Below are 13,472 nucleotides of genomic sequence, written 5' to 3' on the forward strand. Positions count from 1 at the left end.
TTTTTGGCATAAAAAGATGCTAGCCAGGACATAAATGCAGCCTCAAAGTCACAGGAAAGAAGAGTTAAGACTAACCATGACTATGTATACAATATAAACCAATTACACAAGCTCTTCGCCCAGGGGAGCTTAGAAAATTACTTTATTATTTATGGGGTTTTTATTCCTAATTTAATATTGCATTGATTACATCTTGTATTATTATATTCAACCAACCATGTGTTTTTTCTTAAAGAGCAACTAGCTGGGGTCGATTCATATATGGACAGTGAGAGAATATTAAAAGGTGATAATATGGTGGTTAGCGTCTGTTTTATAGAAGAACTCATGACTTATGAACCTTCATTGACTGCTAACCCTTCCTGCGGATTATAGTATTCTTAGCAACGTTTGAATCTAGTGATGCTTTAAAATGATATGTGTTATCTTAGTCATTTAACTGTTTAGTGATGCATTAATAAAGACGTGTGATAATTCTGTGAGTTAGGTCAGTATATTTACCTGCAGTTCCATTTAAAAGCACAGGTTTTTCACAGTATTATGGTACAAGTGACACACTAAGTTCTGCTGCATCAGCATACACTTCTTGTACTTGTCTAAAATTAAGTCATTGTGAATAATTTAGTATACCCGAACATAAGACCATATTACTCAAATCATAGTTGAGTCTCTTTTAGATTAAAGATAACACACATCTATTCATGTATTGTCACATACTTGTTGCTTTGGTAATTCAGGGTAACTACTAATCAAAAGAGTTTACATGCTCTTAGTAACCTGATTTTTAGATGATTTGTGTACTTATTTGTGCTATGACTTAAACTATAAAGCCATTAAAAAAACAGATTGTGGCCTATATATTAAGTGCATCTGGAAATGTACTAAATCCGATGAAGCCATAACAATTTTTTATATGAATTATGTTAATTAAAATGATTGAGTCCTGCATAAAATAACTTATACTATAAATATATAATTGATGCTGACAATATTGAGAATATACCACAGGTCAAAAAAATTTCCACATTACCAACCATGGAAGTTCTCTTACTGGTCCTAAGATTAATGTCACTAAGCACCACCTTACCAATGGGGAACCTCAATGTTATTAAAGCTAATCAACCCCAACAGATTACAAACTGGAGTTCCCATAATTATTCTGTATGATCTGTGTACTCTTATAGATGGGGATTTGTCCAGGCATCTTAAACAACCAGTGTGTCAAACCATAAAGACCTGTAACCATTCCATTAGTGCACCACAAAGCTTTAGGATCAACTGGGTCAACACAGACTGCAATGCAGGAACAACAGTGTACTATATAACTGTACACTTCCAAAAAGAAAAATGAAGTTTACATACATCTACAAGGAGAGCATACAAAGGTTTTTGGAGTTCTGTATTGTAAGATGGGATAGATAGATAGATAGATAGATAGATAGATAGATAGATAGATAGATAGATAGATAGATAGATATGAGATAGAGAGATAGATAGATATAAGATAGATAGATATGAAATAGATAGATAGATAGATAGATATGAGATAGATAGATAGATAGATAGATAGATAGATAGATAGATAGATAGATAGATAGATAGACATGATAGCAGAAAGCAAGAGAGGCACCACTGCACAACTCAAGATTGAAGTCTGAATAAGTGAAAGAATAAAACTGCAGTACTTAGGAATCACAACATTATGATACATTTCTAGCAATATTCTCTAAAATTAAAAAGAAAAACAAGACATAAAAACACAATAGAGAATTTTTCAACCCCACTTTATATTTGCACCAATCTGTGACAAAAGGTATAGGTTTGGAAAAGTTAATTCTTGCAGGTAGCACTTGGCAGTGTCAGAACTCCGTGATGGCAAAAATGGTTAAATCTAAGACATTTATTCTAGGGCTATAGGCTTCAACTGTAATCTACAATATAAAGGTGATGACCACAATTCCTAATGTGATTAATACCTGATGAGCTCGGCACAATGGGGTGAGATAACAGTGTCAGGTCACCTGTTATACTTTGGAATAAGACGATGGACCAGTTATTTCCTCAACTTTGATATGTGTGATTGTCGGTAATTAAGAAACTTACCTCCTGGAAGTTGAATATAAAAATGTTATGACTCATTGAGAGATTTTTATTTCTCTTTATTAATATGATAATGCTTATATTTATGAACTTAGATTTACAAGACATACATGACTAATGTCAGTGTCCATGAGTTGTGGGCTTGAGGTTACACACAGTCCTATCTCTTGCTCTTTCTATCTCTCCCTCTCTCATTCTTTCTCTCTATCTCTGATTGAATTCTATTCAGCTTGCTTTCTGTAAGGCCTTTAATTCTCTCACCATAGTTACCATTGGGATCCTGACAAATATGTCCTTTCACAAAGACAAGGCCATATTCTACACAATAGCCAATCTGGACACTTTTAACCAACTTTTACTGCCTGTCCCTGTAACAGCACAACAGCTAGTCTTTCTTTTCACTGCTTTCCAACCATCTTGCCAGCTTTTCATGTCTACAAATTAGGATAACTGTAAAGAGGAATCAAAGAATTTTGGAGTTGCTCATAATGACATTAAAAGAGAAGCATCTTTATTGGAAGGGTCTTAGAGGAAATTTCTAGGACAAATACAAGACAAATAAATTCTTGTCATTTTATTTCATATAAATCTGGAGAAAAGAAGACTAAGATAAGTAGATCTGATAATCCAATGCACATAAAAAATAAAACTCTTTACATCCAAAGAATAATTCAGGCTCCATACCCCAAAAGGTTCAATGTTGCATTTAGGTTTTAGATAATAGGATTGTCATTTGTGAAATACAGAAAACAATCAGGACCTTATCGATGTATTACATTATCATCTTAAGCGTATCAAACGTATACGACCATATACATGTAATATATATATATTCAGGTGTAGCAAAGCTGAGACTGTCACTTGCAATCTGCTGTTCCCACTGAGTTTATTTCCCTCAGAGAGGTATCATCCTACATAAAGTAAACTGTTAAGCTACCAGTTCATCTGTGCTACTTCTCTACAGTGTGTATATATGCTGTATATATGATACACATATATGTAATGCACGTGTATATTATATACACACAAGTATATATATATATATATATATATATATATATATATATAATTTTTTTCTTAATATATACCCTAAAATGTAAGAATTATGTGGGCTGGATGAATCTGCTATAATTTTTGACTACCATAACATTTACCTTAAAGCACAGAAGCAGCTTAAAAATGCTATGCCAGCATATATAACGGCCACCCATTCACTGTCAAGCATAAACACATACACATTGTGCTAGCATAACAGTGTTGAATTAATGATCAAACACTTTGCATCTATGCAGTACAAATAAATAAATTATATATATATATATATATATATATATATATATATATACATATATACTGCATAGATGCAAAGTGTTTGATCATTAATATATATATATATATATCTGTGTGTGTGTGTGTTTATTGAATGCTACATATTTTAAGGCTAATTATTGTATTGTCTTATGTTATATATAAATCATATTATGGTTACATTAAGATCATATAATACATCATCCAACAATTAATTCATTATTACGTTTTCTATTGATTCAAGATAAAAAATAAACTACTATAGTAAAAGCTAGTGAGACTGCAACTAATAATTATAATGCAAATACTAATGATGAAACTACTCATATGTAAGGTGTATACAGTATATAAAGCAGCAGTGAGCTGTGATCCTAGCACTCCATACTGTACTTATGAGAACTTACCAGTTTCAAGTAGTCCTGCTGAGGCTGGAGGTCTGGACTAGAGATCTAGGGTGCCAGTCCTCTCCATGGTGTGAGGTGGGCTCTGGTGAGAGGTGCATGCTTCAGTTTGGCATAAGGGAGCTGATTGTGTGAGTGTGTGTGCTCAGCTCTCTCTCTCTGCTCTGTGCATGGCAGCTGCTCTGCAATTCATACAACTGGTAATTTGCAGTTAGGGCAAAACGTGCCCAGAAAAACAATCAGAAATGAGTGCAGACAGAGAGAGGGAGAGGAATGGCCATCACTAGCTAATTGACTTTGAAAGGCACCAAAATGCTGTTTTATTTCTTAAATAACACCCAGCCTGGTAAATAGTTTGTTTTTCCTGCCCTGATAGATGCAGTAGGATTAAAATTTAATTCAGAATAATTAGTTGTGGTTATTGGAGTGCCTGGGTAATTATATTATTTTGATTTAAAGACCGTGCAAGGAGGGGAAGAAAAGGCTCCCAGCCTTGCAAAGAATGGTTATTCTTCTAGTATTTCAAATACTGTCACTAGCTGCCTCTTTTTCATTAGATCATCAGGGCAAGCCTCATTACAATGGAGAATATCCCATTTCTCAACTTTTCTGCACACACAGTATTGCTGAATGCATGCTAAAACGTGTGTGTATGTGTGTGTGTGTGTGTGTGTGTGTGTGTGTGTATATATATATATATATATATATAAAATTGCAGACACGCACATATAGTATGGATGGATATGCATTACCTTATTCTTGCAATTACCGCTTTCCCAGGTGCTTCCACACTTTCTTTAGTTACATCACTACGAATGTAAACGAAATCCAGTCTCTTTGCTGGGATGTATTTGTGTTTTAGAAATAGGGGACACTTTTACTATGTATTACAAAACTCAGAAAACTACTCTCGAGAATGAGCTGACACACGAAGCAGTGGCTGTAACCGATCTGATTGCACGAACTGCTTAGTGGACAAAATCGCCTTTATCCCATTATAGTTGGCGATCCGATCGTGCGACGTGCATCACCTTACAACGAAATGTGCTGCAAACTTGTGCGGAGCGCTCGTACCCGGTGAGAGCAGGCAGGACGCAGCCTCTACACCTTCAGAGCAGCGCTCCTGTGCCCGCATAGCTTACATGTATGCTACATGAGAGTGCATGCAGGCTGACGATCGGATAATCCTTTCCTTTCCCCAGATCTGGTAGTGCCCCCTTTTCATTGAACACTGTCAATTAGCCTTGATCAAGTATCATAATAAGAGGAATTAATAATGCATAATTCCAGCCAAACCTGCCCATGTCCTATGCATGAAGTCCAATGTAAAATGGCAAGCATTATTTACAATGTATTTCTATGTAAACTGCAAAACTACACTACTTACTCCCCCACGTGGTTGTTTGCAAAACAGCATGAATGAAAGCAGCCGACCAATGGGAGAGAGCTGCACAGAGTCAATATGCTGTGCGCAGCCAATGGCAGGGCGGATCGCAGCCAATGGCAGCTGAGGGGGTGACTGTCTAGTGTCAGTCAGGAGCTGATAAGCCAATAGTATTGGGGTTGGGCGGGCGCCGCGCTGGAGCTCGCTGTACAGGGCTGGAGCTGTGGTCTAAAGCGCAGAAAGCAGGGAACTTGCAGCCAGTTAAGGAGTAGGAGCCATGGCTGCAACTGCTCAGTATCTGCCCAGGAATAACACATTGCCTTCCAATCCTCTCATGCATCCGGACTCCGACAGGATGCACCAGGGTACCACCTACAGAGAGGTGCAGAAGATGATGCACCAAGAATACCTGCAAGGCTTAGCCAGCAACGCTGGGCACCCCATGAGCCTCACCCACCACCAGTGGTTGCCCAATCCTACCAGCGACTGGGGCAGCGGCTCTCACCTAGGTGGGCAGAACGATCACAGCAAAGCTGCTGTGCAGAGCAGCAGAGAGGACCTCAGCAGCAGCTTCCACCACCACAGATCACACCTGGTCCACCAACAGACGCCCAGCAGTCATGCATGGGCACAGGGTGGGGGGCATCACTTGTCTCCGATGTCCCCCAGCTCCAACAGTCACCAGCCTCTGATTTATTCCCAGTCCTCCTATACAAACCTGAATGGCATGCTGGGGCCACAGGCTTCTTCGTTGCACCACAGCATGCGAGACCCCTTGCATGATGACACAGGAGTCCTTGACACCCACGTTGAATCGCCTCCTCAGCACCTTAACCATCATCAGGACCACTCTGATGAAGACGCCCCAAGCTCCGACGACCTGGAACAGTTTGCCAAGCAGTTCAAACAGAGGAGGATCAAGCTGGGGTTCACCCAGGCAGATGTTGGCTTGGCCCTGGGCACCCTGTATGGCAACGTTTTCTCCCAGACCACCATCTGCAGGTTTGAAGCTTTGCAGCTGAGTTTCAAGAACATGTGTAAACTGAAGCCCCTGTTGAATAAGTGGCTTGAGGAGACAGATTCTACTACAGGAAGCCCGACCAATCTCGACAAGATTGCAGCCCAGGGAAGGAAAAGGAAGAAGAGGACCTCCATAGAAGTTGGGGTGAAAGGAGCACTAGAGAACCATTTCCTAAAGTGCCCTAAACCATCAGCCCATGAGATCACCAGCCTGGCAGACAGTCTCCAGTTGGAGAAGGAGGTGGTGAGAGTTTGGTTTTGCAACAGAAGGCAGAAAGAGAAAAGGATGACCCCAGCAGGGGTTCCTCACCCCCCCATGGAGGATGTGTATTCACAAGCAGAGACCCCTCCACTCCATCACACACTGCAGACCTCAGTACAATGACTAGAAATATATAAAGAGAGGATGTGAGGGGGTGGGGATGAAGTAAGTACTTTTGGATTTTACAAAAGAAAATAGTTACAGGACCCCTAGAAAGAGACTGGAGGACCTTTCAGCAGAAGATTCAAATACCCACCACAATACTGTCCCTTCCCCAAATCTTTTTGCTCCAGTTCAGATCATCATCACTTACTCTTGTTTCTTCTTGAAGGTAAAAGGAGAAGGGGAGGGAGATAATTTATTGAGCAGAAAATTGTGGGATAGATTGAGATTATAAGAACTGTGAATATTTTTTATTATTAACAGTGTAAATCTCCTTACAAAGTCCTTGGCAGCTCTGAATGAGAAGGTGTTATTTATTAATTAGACTCTTTAGCTCCTGAAGTGCAGTGGAAGGGAAAGATCTCAGGCATGGAAGTGGATGCTATCAACCCCTGTTGTTTAAAACACAATAAAATGACATTTATTTATTTATTGGGTTTCACATACCTTTTATTAAAGCAAATACATGTCCAAAGTTTTATTTATCTTTCTTTTCATTTGCTTCTTATGCTATCATGTGTCTGGTTAAAATGGCCTGGTAATATTTGGTGAGTAGCCTATTTATATCCAAATAGACCTGATAGGAGAATGGAGCAATAGTTCTTCACCAGAATTAATGATGTACTTGAATTGTTTAGACTCTTTATTAATTGACATAGTTTCACCACAACCTCTAAGGTCAAAATGCCACTTCTATGTCTAGGTATACCACGATGCCAAACTCAATGCATTACTTTACTGTATCTGTATGATTTAGTAAATCAGGACTACACATAGCCAACTATCTACATGTCTCCATAAATCTATAACATGTAGGTTATATACTATAAAAAAAGGGAGTTATAAGGAAAGGGATACAAGGAGACTTGCATATTCCATTATAAAGCAAATAAAAACAACAAAAAAAAGATTTTTTACGTAATATTGTAAATATGTGTTATATGTATACATATGTATGTTTTTGAAATTCGTGTATTTTTTGGTTCTGTTTTCATTCTACACACTTTTGTACAATTACTAATTTTGAGAGAATATTTTAATATTATTTCCTTAAAAAACCTCCCCCTTTCTATTTATTTTCACATTTTTGGCTGTGTAAATTACTTTGCAATATATATATATATATATATTATTATTATTTTTTTTTTGGTTTGGTGAATTCTGTTTGTAACTTTTACAAATGTAGATTTGCAATTTACTTTTTATATTTATGTTAAAAGTAATATTGTATTACTTACATAAAAATGAAATCCCTTTAACAAAGCCTTGTGTCTTTTTTATTTTACTTTATATGTAAATAGATTTGGAAGCCCATCAGTTCAGTTTTTAGCTAAAAACTGGAATGCATTAAATATATCTTCAAAAAAGAATAAGTGTTGGTCAGCTTTACAATCAGCACATTTATGTTTATTCATGCATTTATTTAATTTGCACTCATATAGTATACTCAATAACTTGACTCTCTAATATGCTTTTATCTGACAGCTTTTTGGGTATTATTGAAGTTATAGATGGAAATAATAGTACATAATCATAGAGATGCACTAATGTTTATGTATCATTATGATCATTCACATAGTAACAGTTATACAGCAGATTTATATTTTTCATCAGCCAGACTTCACAAAATGTAATATATTTACAAACACACACACATAAATATGTATTGCCCACGCATACATTATAACTATTCCTCTTGTGACTGTAATTTTTCATATAACAGATAGTAGGCTTGATAATGATAAACATGGTTATATGCCATTGTTTTGTACTGTACTACTTTTAAGTACTGCAGCTTGCTGATTCCACTACAGTGTTTTAACTGTGACCCACATCAAACTTTTCTACCTTTTGTAAATGTTGTAGTACTAGTTAAACTTTATCCTTTATACATAGAACTACATGAGGGAAATTCTACTGCCATTTCTCGTGCATATTACTGATACTCTACCATGAAAATGATCTATAGTAAAATTGATACTCTGAACTTGTATTTGCTTTCCAAAGTGTAATTTATTCTTCACAATTCTTACGTATTTCCTTCAAAATGTTAATAATTACTTTATACTTGCATATTCTACTTTAATTCTATGTTTTGAACAAATGCAGGAAATGTTAACGCCTCCTATTTGCATACATTTTTCATAGCTAGATACATTTTGAGTAGTGTTAGGGAAATTGCAGCTATTTTGTGCCTCCATGTAATTTTAGTTGTATGCTTAGGTGTTTGCTCATTTGATGTATATTAAGCAATTAATAGATAAATCTTTAAACCAGGCTTCAAATTTGAGAAAACCAGGTATCTCTGGTTGCTTTTATTAGCACTACTTCACTTTTCTTCTGATCATACTATGCTGGCATAATGTTACTATTATGCCTCATGAGATCAAGCTATTTTCCTTGCAACAGTAAGTTAAAAAAAATATTCAGGCACTTTCTACTCAGAATTGTATGATTGTTCCCTATAAATGACTGGGGATAGCTTCATGATTTGTAATAGAAAGTAAAAAAGGGCACTTCTCAGTTACCAATACTGTAATTTTATAGGAAATTAAAGGGTAATTTTATGTGTTAATATTTATATCCACCACAGGGGCAGATATGTGAGATATTATATATATATATCAGCAGTCACATCAGACTGTGTGTGGAGACTAGCTCAGATAAACTTTGTATAAGACAAACTTTGTTGCATATCTGCAGTACTTAGGTTAGTACTTTATTGCATACACCTATATTGTTTTACATCAAACTAACAGTAACCTGGTACTGTCCTGGAAATGTCTACATTTTTCTAATCTGGAAACTTCTTTCGATTTGTACAATGTACTTTGAGCTATGTTTTGGTTTTGTACAGGGAATGTAATGTTTGTGTATGTGTATGAATTCTGGGATAAACACAATGCACACTCACTACATTGCATAAACTATCAAATGTATATTTGTGAATTTATGTGATATATGTTCAGCTATCTACCAATGTTATAAACACTGTAGATAGTTGAATATCAATCTTACAACCCCTGAAACAACAGAAATGAACAATTAACACAACTTCATTATTTAGAAAACAGATGGGTGGTATTAGCCATAGGGTGAAAATGATAATATAAAATTCATCTTTAGTACAGATAATTTGGTTATTGGCTAATGACTATCCTCAGATGTCTTGAAGCTAAGTTTCTTTGGCTTGAGGTAGACACTTTCTCTTTTATCTACTCCTGTACAGACCTGAGTGGTACCAGAAGGCACTTTGACTCCTGTTTAATAAGTTCTCCAGTCATCATGTTCTATAATATTTTAACAATTATATATGGAAAATACAAAATCAATAACATTTTAATCCCTTTTTGGCAATACACTTCGAGCTACATGGAATGGGTTAATTTCATGCATAACAGATTTAATTGATCTATGCCATATATATATTGTGTATATTTGTGTGCATTATGTGTATATTAATAGAGAGAAATAGGCATTATATATTTACAAATATGATGAGTAGTGACTCTGTACCTATCTTCCTATTTTTGGTCGATCACTTATATATATATACATATATAATATATATAACACATATAGGATTTCCACTAGATACTGTTCCTGCTATTTTATATTTCACATGCTAATACATTGCTAGAGGTTACCATGAGGGTTTTACGCGATACTTGCAATACTTCAAATTTTGGGATACCTTTAGTGCCTTGTGGCTTTTTTAGATTGATCCCAGGTTTATTCTATTTCCTATTAAACAGAATGTTTTTCTTTTTCTAGAAAATTTTTTCATTCCTCAAATTATTTGTCAGTCCTTGAAAACAGTGTTCCTGAATTTCTTCAGTTCATTAGTGAGTACAAGCAAACCCAAGTCGTCAACTATCCAAAGACTGATTTTTATCAAATGTATGAGAACCGTATGGTGTATCATTGTTTTCTTTGAACTGTAAGGTTTCTTTATCTTACAGCTTTATTTTATATACAGAACTACAGCAAGCATAGTACATACAGTAGCATCTTGGTCTGTTGGATGGTCAAGTGGCAGTGGTTCACTGAATTGACTTAGATTGACGTATTTCTAAATAAGAACAATTTAAATGGCATGTTAAATTGTGTTAAAAGAATTTAAAGAATTCAGAAAAGGAATAGATTGTAAAGAATATGATTTACTGAATGTGAATATCAGTATCCTTTGTGTCCTGTGAACATACACGCGCAGTAAATGTAACATATCAAGCTTATGGCATGGTGGGATGTTGGATATAGAAAGACATGGATACATTTTATATGAGACAATGGATTAACATGTTGGATGAATTCTTATGTGATGTTCATTCTGCCATGAGTGGAGAGCGTCAGTTGGCAAAGGAACGCGGAGAGGCACCCAAAATACATAAGGCACATTGCCTAATATGTCATACTCTGCATTTTCAAACAAATTGATTCTTCAAACAATAACATTACTTTAGTCAGCAAATGTAGCAAGTCCTGCTTCCAAAAGAGCGCTATACTGTCATAATGCAATAGGTTGAGCGTATGAATGACACCTGTATGGGAAGCAAACCACCGATAAGGATCATAAGAAGACCCTTAACTTAAAGTGTTAATGTTATTCTTAACAATATTCTTAGTTGTTTATCAGAAAGCAGATTACTACTACATGACAATACATGAATCATTGTACAATGAGGCAGCAGTTAGTAAACCGAGGCCTACATATTGGGGACAGGGTGGCTGTCAGAGGCCTTCTGACTAACATTTTATAGCAATTTTATCGAAGCATCATTTGCGCCTTTGTACACTGACTTTATATGTGGATATATTTTAAAATTGTTTGATATTTCCATGGATAGAAAAAATAGTGAGATGCTGTAAGTCCAAAACTCTAGGACACTGAATGTATCAGCATGTTCACTTACATCACCATATGACACACACTGGGGAAATAGGGCTGAGTAGCTTTGATTTTAAGACATATAAAATAAAGATTTTTTTTCTTAAACTACCTATTTATTATTCACAGACATGGATAAGAGAAGACTGATATGCACTGAATTTAACACTGAAATTTCTTTACAGAGGAACATTTTCTGCTGCTACATGGAGCGTCTTCCTTTTATATCCGTTGAGTGTTAAGGCTGAAAGCTGTTTCAGAGAAAGGAAAGTATTTGTCAAATAAACTGTCACTAGTAGGCAAAGTTGGAGGTAGGGTAACCGATAACCATAACTATATATATATATATATATATATATATATATATATATATATATATGGAAGCCAAGAAACCAATGCTCTGAATAAATGACATTTTCAAGTCCTGCAATTTCTATGAAATTATAGTTGCCACAATGTCCAGAAGTTGTAACTTGGGACACTGTGCCATACATAGACAGACCGACAGACTCTTTCTGCTGTTGGTGAACGACCATGCTATTAAGAAAGTTATTTCCAAGCTATTATAGCCTATCATATGAAATCACAATGTTTTATGCGTACTGTAATATTTTAAAGGGACACATCCCAGCCATATAAAGTAAATGACTAGTTGTTCTTATGTAAAGATGCAGGTGTCCAGATCATTATAATCAGCAGTGTAGTGATTTCCAACAATGGGGGCATGATTAATGTTGTGTGCTGCAAATTCTGTAACATTTTTCAGTAAGACAGACTCTTACATGTCCCTGGCAATGAAAAGAAAGATATAAGTGTCATTATACATGGGATGACCCTAAAGTTATCCAATATGCAAATAATGGGCCAGAAGCATAACAACAGTTTTTTAATGTGTTAAGATAGAACTTTCTGTGCTGTGATATCACAATCCAGGTAAAATGTGTCGCATTTGTAAGACACCATACAGTGATACATTTATACCTTCCATGGCCACAGTAATCATCAGTTAATTTAAAGCATAAACCATAACAATATACACAAACAGTTTTGAGCTTATGCCACGCATTCCACAGTGATGTTTTCCTTTTTCGAATGAAGACTTAGTCATCGTATCTGGACTTTTAGAGATGAATATAGGTCAAGTAGAAAAGAATGTAATAAAATGATGACACTATTGCTGATGACATGTTGCACACCCATAAGAACATAGAGTCAATTGACACAACCTTTATCAAATGTTTAGCAAGAAATCACGGAGTCCTCACGTAATGAAGAATAAGTTACTTTTATATCAATGCATTCCATGCCAGGACACCAATAAAACATGATATTGTATAGCTTTTGGGCCAGAACAGTATTTGTTTCGCAATTTACTTGACTTCTAGATTGCTTGGAGTTTAGTATCAGTCACCAGGCTGGTGTGGTTATACAGAATGTATGAAACAGCAGTTTCTAGTATTGGAAAGTTTCCTCCTAAAGGAATAGATACAAATTTTCAGATAGATTTGTAAACTTGAAAGGCCAATGGCACGATTCACTTAAATATTAACTAATGAATACAGCACAGCTCCAGGTCTCTATAGTCAGCTGTAGATCAAACATTCAAGAGGGAAAGTATGAGTTGTAAATGTACAAAACTTTCAATTATCTAATTATCAAAGACAGATAAGCAATGCCTCCACAAAAAATTGTGCATGTTTTTGCCTATAAGAGAAGGCAAGACTCTGACAGTGAGTTTATACCTGATCTACAACAATAACCCCTAGTAGTAAAACTACAATGACCTTTTTAAGAACTGAACTTAATTCTTCTCTGTGGCACACAAATTGTATAATTGTGTTTCTAATTAAACACGCTTGTACACGATTCCAAAATATAGTGTCTACAACAGATTATAAATCCTAGTAGGTCAGATTGACCAGATCACTAAAGATTACCCAAGTATTC

At 35.8% G+C, this 13,472-nt stretch overlaps 1 protein-coding gene and 1 long non-coding RNA gene across 5 annotated transcripts in view; one reads left to right on the top strand and one right to left on the bottom strand.

Annotated features, from left to right (window-relative positions):
• Positions 1–5,122, bottom strand: part of LOC136573485 (uncharacterized) — a 44,292-nt gene extending 39,170 nt beyond the window's left edge. For 3 of the 4 annotated variants that reach the window (XR_010785891.1, XR_010785890.1, XR_010785888.1), the window contains exon 1: positions 4,562–5,122. This is a non-coding gene — a long non-coding RNA (uncharacterized lncRNA). Of the gene's footprint in view, positions 1–3,812; positions 4,401–4,561 lie in introns of those variants that run through there. The other variant, XR_010785889.1, reaches the window with a different exon arrangement.
• A 299-nt stretch (positions 5,123–5,421) lies between these two features.
• Positions 5,422–7,065, top strand: POU3F1 (POU class 3 homeobox 1). The gene has a single exon (XM_066574778.1). It carries the CDS (start codon positions 5,471–5,473, stop codon positions 6,596–6,598), a length of 1,128 nt encoding a protein of 375 aa, XP_066430875.1. The 5' UTR covers positions 5,422–5,470; the 3' UTR covers positions 6,599–7,065.
• The last annotated feature ends 6,407 nt before the right edge of the window (positions 7,066–13,472 follow it).

The sequence above is a fragment of the Eleutherodactylus coqui genome, chromosome 1 (genome assembly GCF_035609145.1).
Source record: "Eleutherodactylus coqui strain aEleCoq1 chromosome 1, aEleCoq1.hap1, whole genome shotgun sequence".
NCBI classification, from domain to species: domain Eukaryota; kingdom Metazoa; phylum Chordata; class Amphibia; order Anura; family Eleutherodactylidae; genus Eleutherodactylus; species Eleutherodactylus coqui.